Below are 15,272 nucleotides of genomic sequence, written 5' to 3'. Positions count from 1 at the left end.
GACATTATCAGGTGGTAAGTAAAATGGTGCATGGTTGTTTTTGTTTCATTATTGTTGGTATTAATCCTAATCCTACATTAAAATCTCTAATGTAAATGATGTGCATGCATGGTTTTTAAAATCATCTAATTATTTTGATACATCCATACCAGAATTTATACACATTGTTACAAGGACAAAGATAACAAGAAACATGTTTTATTTACATGTGCCAAATTACCTGAAATTACACACACAGATTACACTCGCATATCTTTTACCCTTCACAAATTCCACATTCCTCCCTATTATCTGTATCTGTCATTGATATCCAATATTTGAAATAGTTGGTTCATTATCACATATCATAATATTTTTGTTATTTGCATGGTGAAATTTACTATACCTAATACACTTGGCAATAGTGGGATTTATTAATGAAAATGGTATGACATGTTTTATTACTGTGGATTCATCAATATTCGTTGGATACCAATTTTCGTGGATTTCGTGGGTACAGGGTAACCACGAATTTAAATATTCAACGAATTTCAATTATCTAAAGGAATGTATGCAGACTTTGCCAAAACCAAGAAATAAAATATCCACGAATGTGCATGTTTTCTTCCAACCACGAAAATTGGTACCCACGAAAATAAATGAATCCACAGTAACATATTTTAATGGAGTATTCATTGCATAGACAAAGTTTATATCATGCTAATTTCAAAAATACATTTAACAAAATATTGGTCATCAATTTTTTTTCTTTCAAGGGTACAGGTTGTTCAAAAAATTGTAAATAGGAAGTAAAATGAATGATTGAAATTTTAGATAAAATATAAGAAAACAGCTCTAAATTAAGAACAAAAAAAAAGAAATGGGTCATCCACAACAAAATAGATAAATTTACTACATTTCATTTAACAAATGGAAGTTTTTAACGACCTTGACTGGCTATACACTTCAATTATATGGTTATCTCCCCTTTTAAAGCAAAGGTTCAATCAATAAAAAAATCAATAAAAAAATCTGTATTTGTGGAAAAAAGATGTTATTCTTAGTTGATATAATTTAAGATTCTTTCAAGGTTCTTCTTTACCCACAAAGATCATGGAAAATAATAACCACACAAACAGTTTTAAATCTGCAAAAACCATTGGGGACAAACAATATTGAATTTGAAATGCATTATTTATTTTTTTTATTGTGTAACTAGGTATATTTATATATTTATAATTTCAAAGACAATTTTTATTAAATTAAAAGATAAAATCTTTCCAAACTGATTTTAATTTTGTTTTATTTATTTTTTAGTCTTTAGAGGCCCACACGTCTAAATTTGAGAGAGACATCGCACTGCATCATCCTAATATCACTGATGCAGAATACCAGAAACTCTTGGCCAAACATAAAGCAGAGTTAGCTGCCCTTGAGAGAAATCTTGATGAAGAGAGAGAAAGACAAAACAATGTACTAAAAGCAAAGGTAATGAATCTTATAGATTCACATGTCTACAAATATAAGCATGTGATTGGTCTGTTATAATTTCTTTACATATAGATTATATCACTATCTAGTGTGATACAATACTGTGGATTCATTTATTTTCGTGGGTACCAATTTTTGTGGATTGAGGAAAACTTACATGTTCGTGGATATTTAATTTCGTGGTTTTGCCGAAGTCTGCATACAAGCCTATAGAAAATTTTGAATTCGTTGGAACATTTTATTTCGTGGATCAACTGTTCCCAAGAAATCCACGAAAATTGGTATCCAACGAAAAATAATGAATCCACAGTATTTGTCCACTCGAGAAAGTTGAATTTTCAAAATAAAACGCAATGCTTGCTGAGTGTTTTTAATATTTCAAATTTTACTATCAAGAGTGGATAATTATTATTACTGCACAAGATTTGGTGGTGTAATCTGTTTCTCAGCTGATTTTCAGACAATCTTAACCTTCAAAAACCTGCAAAAAGATCTGTTCTTTCTATGTGAAGTCATTAGGTATCCTCACCTTTTTTTCATGCTGTCACAACAGGAAGTTCAGAGGAAAGCAAGAAAATTTCAACATCATAATTGTATTTCAACCAATGAAGAACTGAGATCAAACGAGCCACATGTTGAGTAAATAAAAATTATCAAGTCAAGAAAGAGATAAATTGAGTAAGAATTACTTTCACAAACAATGTACAGAAACCACTATCTGTCAACTAATTAGGGCCCCGCCGACTAAGGCGGGTCGCCCTATAGTGATCAGTCTGTCCGTCCGTCCGTCTGTCCGTCTGTCCGTCCGTCCGTCCGTCTGTCCGTCCGTCCGTAACACTTTAACTTTGTGTCCGCTCTATATCTTAAAAACCGTTATGATTTCAAAGTTTATACTTGACATCCATTTTAACCAACACCAGAGGGTGTGTCATGATGTATGTAAAACTTCCTAGGTCAAAGGTCAAGGTCAAAAACTTTGGTTTCAGTTGACAACCCTGTGTCCTGTGGTGAAGATGGTGTCCGCTCTATATCTTGAGAACCGTTATGATTTCAAAGTTTATACTTGACATGTATATGAACCAACACCAGAGGGTGTGTCATAATTTATGAACGACTGCCTAGGGCAAAGTTCAAGGTCAAAAACTTTGGTTTCAGTTGACAACCCCATGTCCTATGGTAAAGATTGTGTCCGCTCTATATCTTGAGAACCGTTATCATTTCAAAGTTTATACTTGACATGTATATAAACCAACACCAAAGGGTGTGTCATAATTTATGTGCAACTTCCTAGGTCAAAGGTCAAGGTCAAAAACTTTGGTTTCAGTTGACAACCCCATGTCCTATGGTAAAGATCGTGTCCGCTCTATATCTTGAGAACCGTTATCATTTCAAAGTTTATACTTGACATGTTTATAAACCAACACCAAAGGGTGTGTCATAATTTATTTACAACTTCCTAGGTCAAAGGTCAAGGTCAAAAACTTTGATTTCAGTTGACAAACAATAAGGGCCCCGCCGACTAAGGCGGGTCGCCCTATAGTGATCAGTCTGTCCGTCCGTCCGTCTGTCCATCTGTCCGTCCGTCCGTCCGTCTGTCCGTCCGTCCGTCCGTAACACTTTAACTTTGTGTCCGCTCTATATCTTAAAAACCGTTATGATTTCAAAGTTTATACTTAACATCCATTTTAACCAACACCAGAGGGTGTGTCATGATGTATGTAAAACTTCCTAGGTCAAAGGTCAAGGTCAAAAACTTTGGTTTCAGTTGACAACCCTGTGTCCTGTGGTGAAGATCGTGTCCGCTCTATATCTTGAGAACCGTTATGATTTCAAAGTTTATACTTGACATGTATATGAACCAACACCAGAGGGTGTGTCATAATTTATGAACGACTGCCTAGGGCAAAGTTCAAGGTCAAAAACTTTGGTTTCAGTTGACAACCCCATGTCCTATGGTAAAGATTGTGTCCGCTCTATATCTTGAGAACCGTTATCATTTCAAAGTTTATACTTGACATGTATATAAACCAACACCAAAGGGTGTGTCATGATGTATGTAAAACTTCCTAGGTCAAAGGTCAAGGTCAAAAACTTTGGTTTCAGTTGACAACCCCATGTCCTATGGTAAAGATCGTGTCCGCTCTATATCTTGAGAACCGTTATCATTTCAAAGTTTATACTTGACATGTTTATAAACCAACACCAAAGGGTGTGTCATAATTTATTTACAACTTCCTAGGTCAAAGGTCAAGGTCAAAAACTTTGATTTCAGTTGACAAACCCATGTCCTATGGTAAAGATACAATTTTTTAATGCACATTATTCACCGCGGGGCCCACAGAGATGGCTCCCATCTCAATGATATCTAGTTTGAATTGAAACTTGAAAATGTTATGATGAGAGTTTCCACGATTCAGAGGACTTTAAGCTATGAGGTAAAGAGCTTTCTATAATTGATAAATATTTTAATTACACTCAAGATTATATTAATTACATAAGAATATATTTTAAATAGATAAAACAGAGACAGAAAAAGAGAGCAGAGACATTGGAGGATAAACACAGGATAGAAAGAGAACAAGAACTGGCTCGCCAACAACAAGAGAGAGACAGACTGAATGAGAAACTAGCCAGAATTATTGAGAAGTCAGCACTTGTTGAGAATGTCAAGGTTAGTGTTTGAGGTTATCCAGTAGATATAGGAGGAATATACATTTTAAACTACAGATTTTTATTAGTACTTGAGTTTTAATGCTTTAATTACACATATACATGTATCCGGTAAATTCATTAATGTGTGTCTGGATGGGGTTTACAGAGTAGAGATTAATATGGTAGACAAATCGTGCAGAACAAAGGACAACTTATAAAGAATAGCTGAAAATTTCCATAAATGTAAGAAAAGAGAATAATGGGGTGCTCAAATATAAAGAATTAGAGAATATGAGGAAAATTTTTAAAAGAAAAGAGAAATGTAGCTAAATAAATAAGAATACAGAATTGAAGGATCTTCATTCAGACCCTTGTATGTTATTGCAGTTGTTGAACAATGGCCAAAAATGGGAGATAAATAATTACCATTTCAGGAAACGTTGCATACAAATATAAATATAATGGAACAATTGGTAGAAACTAAAATTATTGATCCTGTACTACACAATCCTTTATAAAACTTAATTATATGATTATCTCCCCTTTTAAGCAAAAGTTTTAATGAAGAATGCTTCTTTTTGTAACTTCATTGGGATGTAAAAGCGTTGACTGAAGTACATTTTGTATGAAGTGCGGAAGTTTAGTATGAAGTCCATTTTCACTGAACAAATGAACATTTTTGTTTAGGGCTCGCTGAACCGGTAGTGAGATATTTTTTGCTGTGTTAAAGACCCATTTGTGGCCTTCTGCGGTTTTCTGTTCCTTGGTCAAGTAGTTGTCTCTTTAACACTTTCCACATTTCCATTCTCAATTTTATTACATGTTATAATATGATGGAAAATATGTTTTGTAGGGAAAAGATGATGACACAGCAGAAAACATGATATACTCAGTCCTCAGACAGAGACATTTGAAGGAAGCTATTCACCTGGAAGACCAACTCGCACGTGAACTGGCAGCAGCACGTCGTAGGGCTCGTGCAGACATTGAATCACGAAGAAATGAAGAAAGAGACAGATTATTAGCTGTATTTGAACAGGTATGTACTGGTACAGAAATTGAACAGGCAACTGTTCCAATAAAGTTACAATGGGGCTTGTATGCAAACCTGTTATATTTTTTCATAACTGATTAAATTGTTAGAGATCAGTAGAGGTATGTATTGGGAGGAAATAGGTTTAGAATAATATGGAGGTTGGTTTTCATTTATTTTTATGACTCAGTCATCACTGGATGGGTCATTAAGTGTTAACCTTGTCCGTACTCATGTCTCAAAACTGGTTTCTGTTCTCTAACTTGAGTTTGCCTCTACCAAATATTTAAAAACTAATTTAATCAAAATTCATATTACCAAAAAACACAGACCTAGGTCAAAATTTGGGTGGTGTCACTTTTACTGTTCTTGAGTTATGCCCCTTTATAAGGTTATATGAAAGCTATGGCATCATCTGTGTCCAATGGACACAATGTGACATCTATTTTTTTAATCATTGAATAATTGCATTTGTTGCTGACTGGTTAAATAGCAAATTAAAAAAAAATGTAAAAATGACCTAAATGAAGCTATAAATAGTTTTGCATTTGATATTTTAGGAAATGAAGGATCTGATTGCTGACAGCAGTGACCTTTCACCTGAAGAACTGGCTCTTCGTAAAGAACAGCTGAGGAAACAACAAGAGGTAAGAAATATAATCTGTATGTTCCACAAAGTTAAATATGGTCAGGAGCACCACCTTTGAACGGTTTTTAGTCACTCCTTTTGATTTCTGGAACCTCTTGATTTTCTCAGCATAAATCTTAGATTTTGAGATTATGGAGAGAGATGATGAAAGATACCAGAGGATATTTAAACTCATGTAAGTCGGAAATAAAACTGAAAATGCCATTGCAAAAAAAAAAAAAAACGAACAAAGAAAACTAAAGACTGAGCATCAGGAACCCCACCTTAGATGAGGGTTTTGATGGGGTTAAATGATTAAAGAATAATGCCCTTAAAAAATGAAGATTAGAGAATAACGGGCAAAAAAAATGAAGATTAAAGAAATGCGTGGTCTAATTTTTTGAAGATGAGAGAAAAAAGGGGTTAATTTTTTAAAGATTAGACAAAAAAGGGATGAAAATTAAATGTTTACAGAATAACAGACCCCCATCCAGACCCTCTTAGATAGGGGGTGATCTAAGAGATTAGTCTTGTGAACAATTCTGAATCAGTGTAACTTTCATAATTAAGCTTACTGTAGTGTACTTCAAATTTTCATAAGTCATTTATTTGGTGTTACAGAACCACTAGAAAAGATCACCATACTTTATTAATAGCTTCAAAATCTGGTACATATGATATACTTTAAAAAAATCTTATAATTTTTTTCAGAAACAACTAAAGGACTTTGACAATGTTACAACAAAACTTCTTGAACAAGCTGAGAAGGAAACAACACCACAACAGAAAATCCAGGAAACTCATGCACGATTACAACTCAAAGAAAAACAACTCAACGAACTGGCCGATGCCATGAAACAGTACTCGCCTAAAGACGCCCTCTATAAAAAATACCAGGAGGATGCACGATCAGCAACTGATGAGGCTAAGCGTTATAAAGACGATGTATGGAAAAAGATGCAAGATGAGTACGAAAGACGTAAAGCTGAACAGAAACAACGAGAGGAAGAAAAACAAAGGAAACTGATGGAGCAATTTAAGTGAGTTTTTATGCCCCACCTACGATAGTAGAGGCATTATGTTTTCTGGTCTGTCTGTTTGTTCGTCTGTCCTGTTTCAGATTAAAGTTTTTGGTCAAGGTAGTTTTTGATGAAGCTGAAGTCCAATCAACTTGAAACTTAGTATACATGTTTCCTATGACAGGATCTTTCTAATTTCAATGCCAAATTATATTTTTAAATCCAATTTCAGGGTCCACTGAACAAAGAAAATGATAGTGCGAGTGGGGCATTTGTGTACTGTGGACACATTCTTGTTTTGTTCTGATAAGGTTCATAGTTAATTGAAATTAAAAAAAATGAAAAGATTCTTTGTGCTTTACTAATGTGATTGTACAACAAAAGACCAAATGTGAGATCTTTTAAAAAATGTTTATATTTCAGTAGGTCCGGTAAGGGCCGATTTTGGCCTCAATTTTCAGGTTCATCTGATGAAAGATTTTGAACACTTTTTAAACACTTAAGTGTCTATTTCAGTTGATTCAATTAGTTTATGTGATATATTTTAACGGATTAAGTCATTAAAAACGGTCTGATTCAAGCTCAAATATGAAAAATCTATCAGATATGCCAAAAAATGTCACTTTTCAGATGTTTTTGTCAAAAATGAAAGTGGCCACATCCGTGTTCATCCTCAACCTTTATTTATGTTATTTATTATCATCAAATACAACTTACATTTCAATATTAAGAATGAACACAAATGCGACCACTTTCATTTACGACGGAAACCGTCTAAAATTTAACTCAAATGCTAAAATTGTGACAATTTCAGTAATTTAGCATGACTTAATGATACTAGTTCCCGATATATGTGCATTGTTTTGTTCAAAAACAGCCCATATTTATGTAGCAGAAGCATTCTACTTTTCAATAAATAACTAAAATTTTACATTTGAACAATTTTATAAAACTGCTATATTTTGGGTCCAAAAAGGGGTCTTACTGGACCTACTCCTTTAAAAGCTTGAAATTATCAAAATATTTACAAAAGTAAAAACATCTGAAAATTTCTGCATTAATGTGGTACCTAACACTACAGGGAGATAACTCTGTAAAATCAGCTTAACGTTTTAATTACGTTGTGTTGTTAAGGGAATATCAAGCTTCTGAATGATCAAAATAAGTGTTTGTCAAACTTTTATATAACCAGTGTAATTTTTCTAATAAAACGGTTGGTTCAAATTTTTTGAAATTTTTATATTTTTGTAAAAGGGTCAAAGTAAATACTTTGTCAAAATTTTCAGAAATTAAAACAAGCCAAATTAATTTTAGTTAAAGTGTTGGGTACCACATTAATGGTATTTGTATGAATGTTAAATGATTATTTGTTTGCAGTTGACCTCGTCGGATCTCCTTTGGAAGATTTTATATACACTTATCAACTTCTTTTCCATGAATCTTCTTTTAACTGTATTGGAAATATGAAAATTTGCATTTTTAATTATTTTCTTTATTTTATTAGTTTGGTCAATTCATCTAACTTGATGATTCCTTTCTTTCTATCGACAATAATAGAATCATAATTTAATTTTGGATGCAACGCGTCTTCTGATTAGCTGAAGTTATTTTGTTATTAGCCCATAGACATCATTTAGTCATGTGACCGTGACGTCATCAAAATTTTTTCATGGTTTTCTACGGTTTAGAATTGAATTTAGAATTAAATTATAAGAAATGACTGTAATATTGTTTCTGTCTATTCGAAATAACATAAAAAATGTGGTGCACACTGTTAAATAACCCGCTATGCTAGTCATTCCTTAATTAATCTAAAATTTCAATGATTATTCAGTAAGAATTAGGAACATAAAGTTAATATTGTTCATTACATCTATATCCAAATCTGTATCTTTTAAAGAAATATGGAAAGAGAGATGGAAGAAGAACATCGTAGAGAAATGCAGAGACAGAAAGATCGAGAGGCAGAGAAAGAAAGATTACGTAAACAACAAATTGAGGAACGTGATAGGCGTCAACAAGATGAGATCAAAAAGATGAATGTCAATGGAGATGAGAAGGAACGGTTGCTAAGGGAACATCAAGAACATATCAACAAAATGAAATCAAACATGGAGGAAGAACAGGCTCGCAGCAAAGCTAACCTCCAAGCTAGATTGGATGCCAGGAAGAAAAATCGTATTGATTCGAATAAGGCTAAGTTAGAGAAAGAATCATTGTTAGACATGGATGCTGAACATCGTGAAGATTTAGCCAGATTACAAGCAGAAGATGACCTCACAAGTAGATTGCCACCAGTAGGTGGCAGCTCTGACTCCACTCCAGGTGGACCTAGTGGTGCTGGTGCCCCTGGCTCCTTTGTGTCAACAGGAAACCAGGAACAAGACTGGGTCAATATGTTAATGATGTCTCCTCTATTTAAACAGATTAATGACCTTGCAGAGATGTTAGATAAAACACCAGAAGGTGGAGCCACCAGTGATAAAATAATGGGTAAGTAGCTTTGATATTCAAATTTTTGCAACTGCTTATAGAAACAGAAATGTCTTTTTATTTCAGTAATTTTATGAGTAAAGTTTAGCGATCTTGAATGAATTCATAGTTTATCATTCATGATAACTTTTAAACTAGGCTCAGCCAGATTAGTTAAAATAATTTAAACCACATATGAAAATACAGAGATATTCTATAATCACCAATGAGATATAAACTATCCACCAGAGTTTAAATGACATCGACTGTCATACAAGTAAGAGGTTTAGCTAGCTATAAAACCAGGTTCAATCCACCATTTTCTACATAAGAAAATGCCTGTACCAAGTCAGGAATATGGCAGTTGTTATCCATTCGTTTGATGTGTTTGAACTTTTTATTTTGCCATTTGATTGGGGACTTTCCTTTTTGAATTTTCCTTGGAGTTAAGTATTTTTGTGATTTTACTTTTCATAAATGTTATAAACTATAGGGGATTGTACAAACTTTAACAATTAGCAAAACCATATCTGTATATTCATTCATAAAAGGCTAGTAATGAATAAAAGACTAATTTCAATCTATTTCTATTTACAGGAGGTGATTACAGCCAGGCTTACATGGATGTCAAGGACGCACAATGGCAATGTAAAGGTGACCTTGTCCCAGTCGACATCAACAACATCACACCAAGTCAGTTCGTCATCTATCGTTACGGTGTGTTTGTCATCCGCTTACTCCATCAAAGTATCGGTACACCTGATGTCAGCCTCCTTCTGGCATCAAATCTTCCACCAAACAACTACGGAAAGAATGCATTCAGGAACTCTGTCTTTTATGAAAATGGTCGTAGGATTATATTTGTTCGTCGTGAGAGGATGGATTCCATTGGTGAATTTGTTGTAGTGATTTTACACACACTTGCTCATATTAAAGTTGGTGATATGACTGATGATTCCAACACATTGTTCTTGAGAGAATTCTACAAGGTAAGGCAAACACAATATACTTATAAATATTTCTTTACTTTATACTTTCTCCTCATTATCACGACCATGATAGCATATTTCATAAATTTTTGGTTAAGCAGTGTTAAAGTCAAGACATTTATAGTAAGGAGTCATTATTTCCGTAGATAGTCTATGTAAAATATTATTAAAAATACAAGTTGGTGACCATACCTATCATGCCTATAAAAATAAGAAGATGTGGTATGCCCTACAATGAGACAACTTCCTACCAGAGATAAAATGACAGAAATTTACAACTACTGGTACCATATTTTTCTACTAGGAAGCAAGAAATAAGTACATATTTTTTTGGGCTTTATTTATAAAAGGGAAAGGGAAATGCACAATTTTCAGTTGAACTAACAGATTGAAGTAAAATTTTTAAAAAGATGTGATGTATATGTCAATTAAAATGCTCACCTATAAAAACAAATACTATAAATTATAATTTTTACATGCATTCATTATTATGATTGTTGAACAATGAAGTAAGAATTTTGCCATCATTATATTATTTACTGAATATCTGACAAACATTTGGTCAAATATTAGACAAAAATGAACACAGGTTAACTTCTTATCATAGATCTACTTCATTTTTTGTTTTTTAATTTTTCAGGCATTACGAGTAGTCTGCCAAGATATGTTCTTCTCCAGAACTAATAGCTCATCTGCAGCATCATCCATGATGGGAGCACCCTCTGTTGGTTCCCGTACTGCACTGGAATCAGCCCTGGGTCAGACCAGAAGTGCTGATGAGAAGATGAATGTGATAGGAGATCTTGTAGATATGAAAGTTGAAGGACCAACACAACTTGATTTCTCTGAACAGGTAAAGTTCAAGTTTCTCTACTAAAAGTTTTCATGCACTAAAAATCTGTGCAGGGATATTCTAAAATTTCTGTTGAATAAAAAATAATATAAAATCACAATTTTGTCAACATTTTGGGAACTTTATTTTGCTTAAATGTTTAAAAAAAATAATTGGTGATAAGTCTGATATTGTCCTATATTTTTAAGGTATGATATTAAGTGAAGTACCTTCCTTCTCACCTTGAATAAACATCAATGAAGTATTTAAAATTTAAATATGTTGTTTATTTGATTTCGTTTAGTTCATTGTAATTGTTTGTTAAAAGTTGTTTTAATTATTTTTTGTCAAGTTAGTTTGGTAAAAAATACAAAATTTGTACATTATATTTTGTTTGTTTGTACAGAGGATGTCACAGAGACTGTATGGTGCAGAAAGTCTTGCCAGTAATGCCAGATTACGACAGTACTTAATGGCTAAGGGAGGAATCATGACAACCAGTGACTTTGTCAGTGTCAGAATGGCAGAACTTAGAGGGCTCAAAAGTCCACTGACTTCACCAAAATCCAGGTAGGTTATCATGACAAAAGTGTAAGAACATCCTTTCTTTTTATTAGTCCCCTACTGACAAAATCTAAGAGGACTTTAGGCTTGCACTCTGTATGTCTGTCTGTCTGTCAGTTGTCCACACTTTTCATCATCATGCTTGAAGATATTAATTTGATAGTTGGTATATATTTTCAAGTTACAAATCAAGTTCTGATATATTTCTGGTCTGATGATGTTGTCGCAATTTTTCTCCTTTCACTTGAATAATTAGTTTTCCACATTTTTTTTCATCATGCTTTAGGTTATTGATTTGATAATTATTTTATAGTTTTATAATAACAGGATAAAGATCTGGTCTGATAATTTTGTGCAGAGTTATGGTCCTTGGACTTAGAAAATTCACCTAAATACACTTTTTTCTTCATACTGGTTTTTATTCTAATGAGTATAAACTTGAATAATTTTAATCATATTTGAAAAGATGTTGTCTCTGTGAATTTCATGTCTCATCATTTTTTTGTGTGTGTATAATTTGAAACTGTGAAATGAAATTATTTCCCTTAGGTTATATTAAAATGTTTAATAAATTTAAATTTGTATTTCAGTCCAAAGAAGCAGATAGCTCCACCACCTGTTGGGTCTACACGAGATCTACTGGACTCAAAGTTGATGGACCTTGAAACAAAAAATGACAGTCTAAATGAAGAATTAGCCCAGGTATATATACTATACAACTATGACCCCAACTATTGTTTTTGCTCCTGAGTATCCTGTATTTATCTCCCTCCCCTCAGTGCCTTTGGCAGTATAGCTGGTTTATAATCAGTAGTTCCTCTCATTGAAAATTAACTTACACTTGTGTCTCATTGCTTTTGCATGTTTAGCCAAAAAAAAACATGTTTAAACTATATAACAAAAATTGAAGTTGATATTTCAAAATGTTCAAGATAGTAAAAAAACAGTACAGTACAATAATTGTAATGACAAAAAAGGGGCTCTGGTACCTATCAATCCTTTTTATCCTCAATCTAGGCACTATAGAGTCTGTACCAACTGAGATTTTGATTTTATTTATCCTTCAAAGGTTTGAATGACAGAGTTGGTGATGGCTGAAGAATGACATAATAATTTGTGATTCTGTTCATATTAGTGTAGTCTTAAAGTTTTCCACCAACTGAAATCTAAAAAAGTAAAATAAAAATTCTTTTTGAAGGCTTCAAGAACTTATCATAGTATCTATTATTTCAATAAATATATCATTCCATAAAGCACAAAATAAATGAGTGTTATCTCCCTTGAAATTGTATACAGGGATAGAGATATTTTTAGAAATGAGAAGTTTATAGTGATACATTTTTACATTTATTTAGCTTATACATGTTTTGTTAGATTTTTTCTAAAAAGACCTTCTTGATTGTTAATTGAAACTTGTTTCTATTTAAAAAAATCTATAACTCTTTATCAAAATCTATTGCAGACAATGAAAAATGAAGCAGAGCTTCGTGAAGGTATCAAAAGCATGACAAACTCTCACGATAGTCGTCTTCCCACGGAACAAGAAAAACTTGTCTCCCTCCTCGCCAAAAAGGAAGATCTGATGAAGAGAATCGCTTATACTGAAGCAGATATCACAAAGAAGGAGAAAGAACTCAAATCAAAAAAGCGATAATTTCAGATTTTCAAATTTGACTTTTACATGAACTGTTGAGAAACTTAGAATATTTGTAGAGAAACATTTTTATGATTCAAAATACAAGAGATTTATATCATAATTGTAATACATTTGTACTAAATAATGATTTTTGAGTGTTAATTTTAATCATATTTTGAAATGTTGAACATGTTGAATGTTATATTCATCAACTTTATGCAGCTCTCCTGGAAATAAGGAGAATATTTGTTAAAACGAAAAAACTTGTCCAAAAAGCATTCTGTGATATTAATGAATATTTTCCATCCCAAGTTATGTCCCTTGTTAATAGATGATATCTATTCCCGTCCTTTCTAGTTCACTTAATTTTTTTAATGATAGTTGATTTTTTATGTATTTTACTTTTTTCCAATGACAATTTTTTTAATATATTTATGCAAAGATGTTAGGATAAATATTTTTAATGTTAACTTTTGTGGGGAGAGTTACATTACAAATGTTGCAATGAATATTTTCTGTCCACAGTTATGTCCCTTGTTAATCTTTGACCTTTTTCCCAAATGAATGTTATTTCTTAGGTTACTTTTGTTCAAAATTTTTTTTTATATATTTATGCAATGATGTTAGGAAAAATATTTTAATGTTAACCTTTGTGGGGAAGGTTACATTACAAATATTTTGGTTAAAATTGTTAAATTGTTGAATTTGCAGATAGATTTATATTTTTATATTTATACACCAAAAACATTCAAGTTATTTATAGAATTACTAAAAACCTAAAGTTGATAATCTTCTTTTATTTGCTGCAAAAATATCATGTTTCAATATTCTGTAGTAAAATTATCAAATATTGCTGTCAATTAAAATTATCAAATATTGCTGTCAATTTTAAGCTTCAATCAAAAAGTACTTTTACTAACATATTTATTTAAATGATTTTTACGATGACAAAGGTTAAAATTAGCCTCCAATAATGTGCAATCATAACTAATAATAATAATAATAAATCTGCAATATTTATACTTCTCTTGCAATATATATGTTTATATGTGATTTTCATTTGGACAATTTAAATCAAATCAAAACCAAAAGTAATCAAAGAACTTTTGTTACAAATAACGTTAGAGAACCCCAAACCTATAGTTGTTTTAATTTCAGAGATTTTTACAGATTTTAAGATTTATATTTTATGTCTTTACAATTGAATAAGAATTTATATGTAATTATTAATAAGTTGCTAGAGATAACAATTTTGTGACTTAACCAGGGCAGATCCTGGATTTTAAAAAAAAGGGGGGGGGGGGGTTATTTCAGTATTTGTAATATAGATATAAAAAAAATTAAAGATGTTATGCCAAAAAAAAATTCAAATAAATTGTTAGAAGCAGTAGTATTTCTTTCCACTATTAAAGGTGTGAACACACTTTACTGTCCCTTGAAATGGCACTGTTTGATGATATGTTATTTTTGACCAAATGGAAAACACATTTTTTGTAGATTATCGGAATTGTAGATATTTTCCGTCCACTTGTTTGACATTCCATCCATATTTTGTTTAATGACTAAAATTGTTTATACATATATTTATATTGTCAAAATGGCTGGTCCATTGATTTTTTCTTTGTTGTACATCCTTTTTCTCATATACCGGTATATGTATGTTGTACATCATGAACTAATAACATATTTTGTAATTTCATCACTTATTATTTTGTTTTCTTTTTTGCTTATTTTTTTTTAGCTAAATAAATATAGAGCATACTTATTAATTGTATTAATTTATATCAAGCATGTTAATCCTGACATTTTGCCAATTCTTTGGTGTATAGAAATAAGAAGATGTCGTATGAGTACCAATGAGGCAACTCCATCCAAGTCACAATGTGTAAAAAGTAAACATTTGTAGGTCAAAGTACGGCCTTTAACATGGAGCCTTTTTTCACATCAAAGAGCTAGCTATAAGGGCCTCAAAATTAC

At 32.1% G+C, this 15,272-nt stretch overlaps 1 protein-coding gene across 1 annotated transcript in view; it reads left to right on the top strand.

Annotated features, from left to right (window-relative positions):
- Window positions 1-15,060, top strand: part of LOC139503561 (uncharacterized) — a 139,517-nt gene extending 124,457 nt beyond the window's left edge. The window contains exons 124-134 of the mRNA XM_071293363.1: window positions 1,297-1,467; window positions 3,986-4,141; window positions 4,976-5,161; window positions 5,716-5,802; window positions 6,495-6,823; window positions 8,703-9,295; window positions 9,872-10,263; window positions 10,904-11,116; window positions 11,502-11,665; window positions 12,250-12,361; window positions 13,122-15,060. Of these exons, the coding sequence (XP_071149464.1) occupies window positions 1,297-1,467; window positions 3,986-4,141; window positions 4,976-5,161; window positions 5,716-5,802; window positions 6,495-6,823; window positions 8,703-9,295; window positions 9,872-10,263; window positions 10,904-11,116; window positions 11,502-11,665; window positions 12,250-12,361; window positions 13,122-13,313 (2,595 nt within the window). The 3' untranslated portion in view covers window positions 13,314-15,060. The remainder of the gene's footprint in view (window positions 1-1,296; window positions 1,468-3,985; window positions 4,142-4,975; window positions 5,162-5,715; window positions 5,803-6,494; window positions 6,824-8,702; window positions 9,296-9,871; window positions 10,264-10,903; window positions 11,117-11,501; window positions 11,666-12,249; window positions 12,362-13,121) is intronic.
- Window positions 15,061-15,272: the final 212 nt, after the last annotated feature.

This window comes from Mytilus edulis, chromosome 14 (genome assembly GCF_963676685.1).
Source record: "Mytilus edulis chromosome 14, xbMytEdul2.2, whole genome shotgun sequence".
NCBI classification, from domain to species: Eukaryota; Metazoa; Mollusca; class Bivalvia; order Mytilida; family Mytilidae; genus Mytilus; species Mytilus edulis.
Note: the sequence above shows the minus strand (reverse complement) of the source record. Positions and strands in the feature narration are given on the sequence as shown.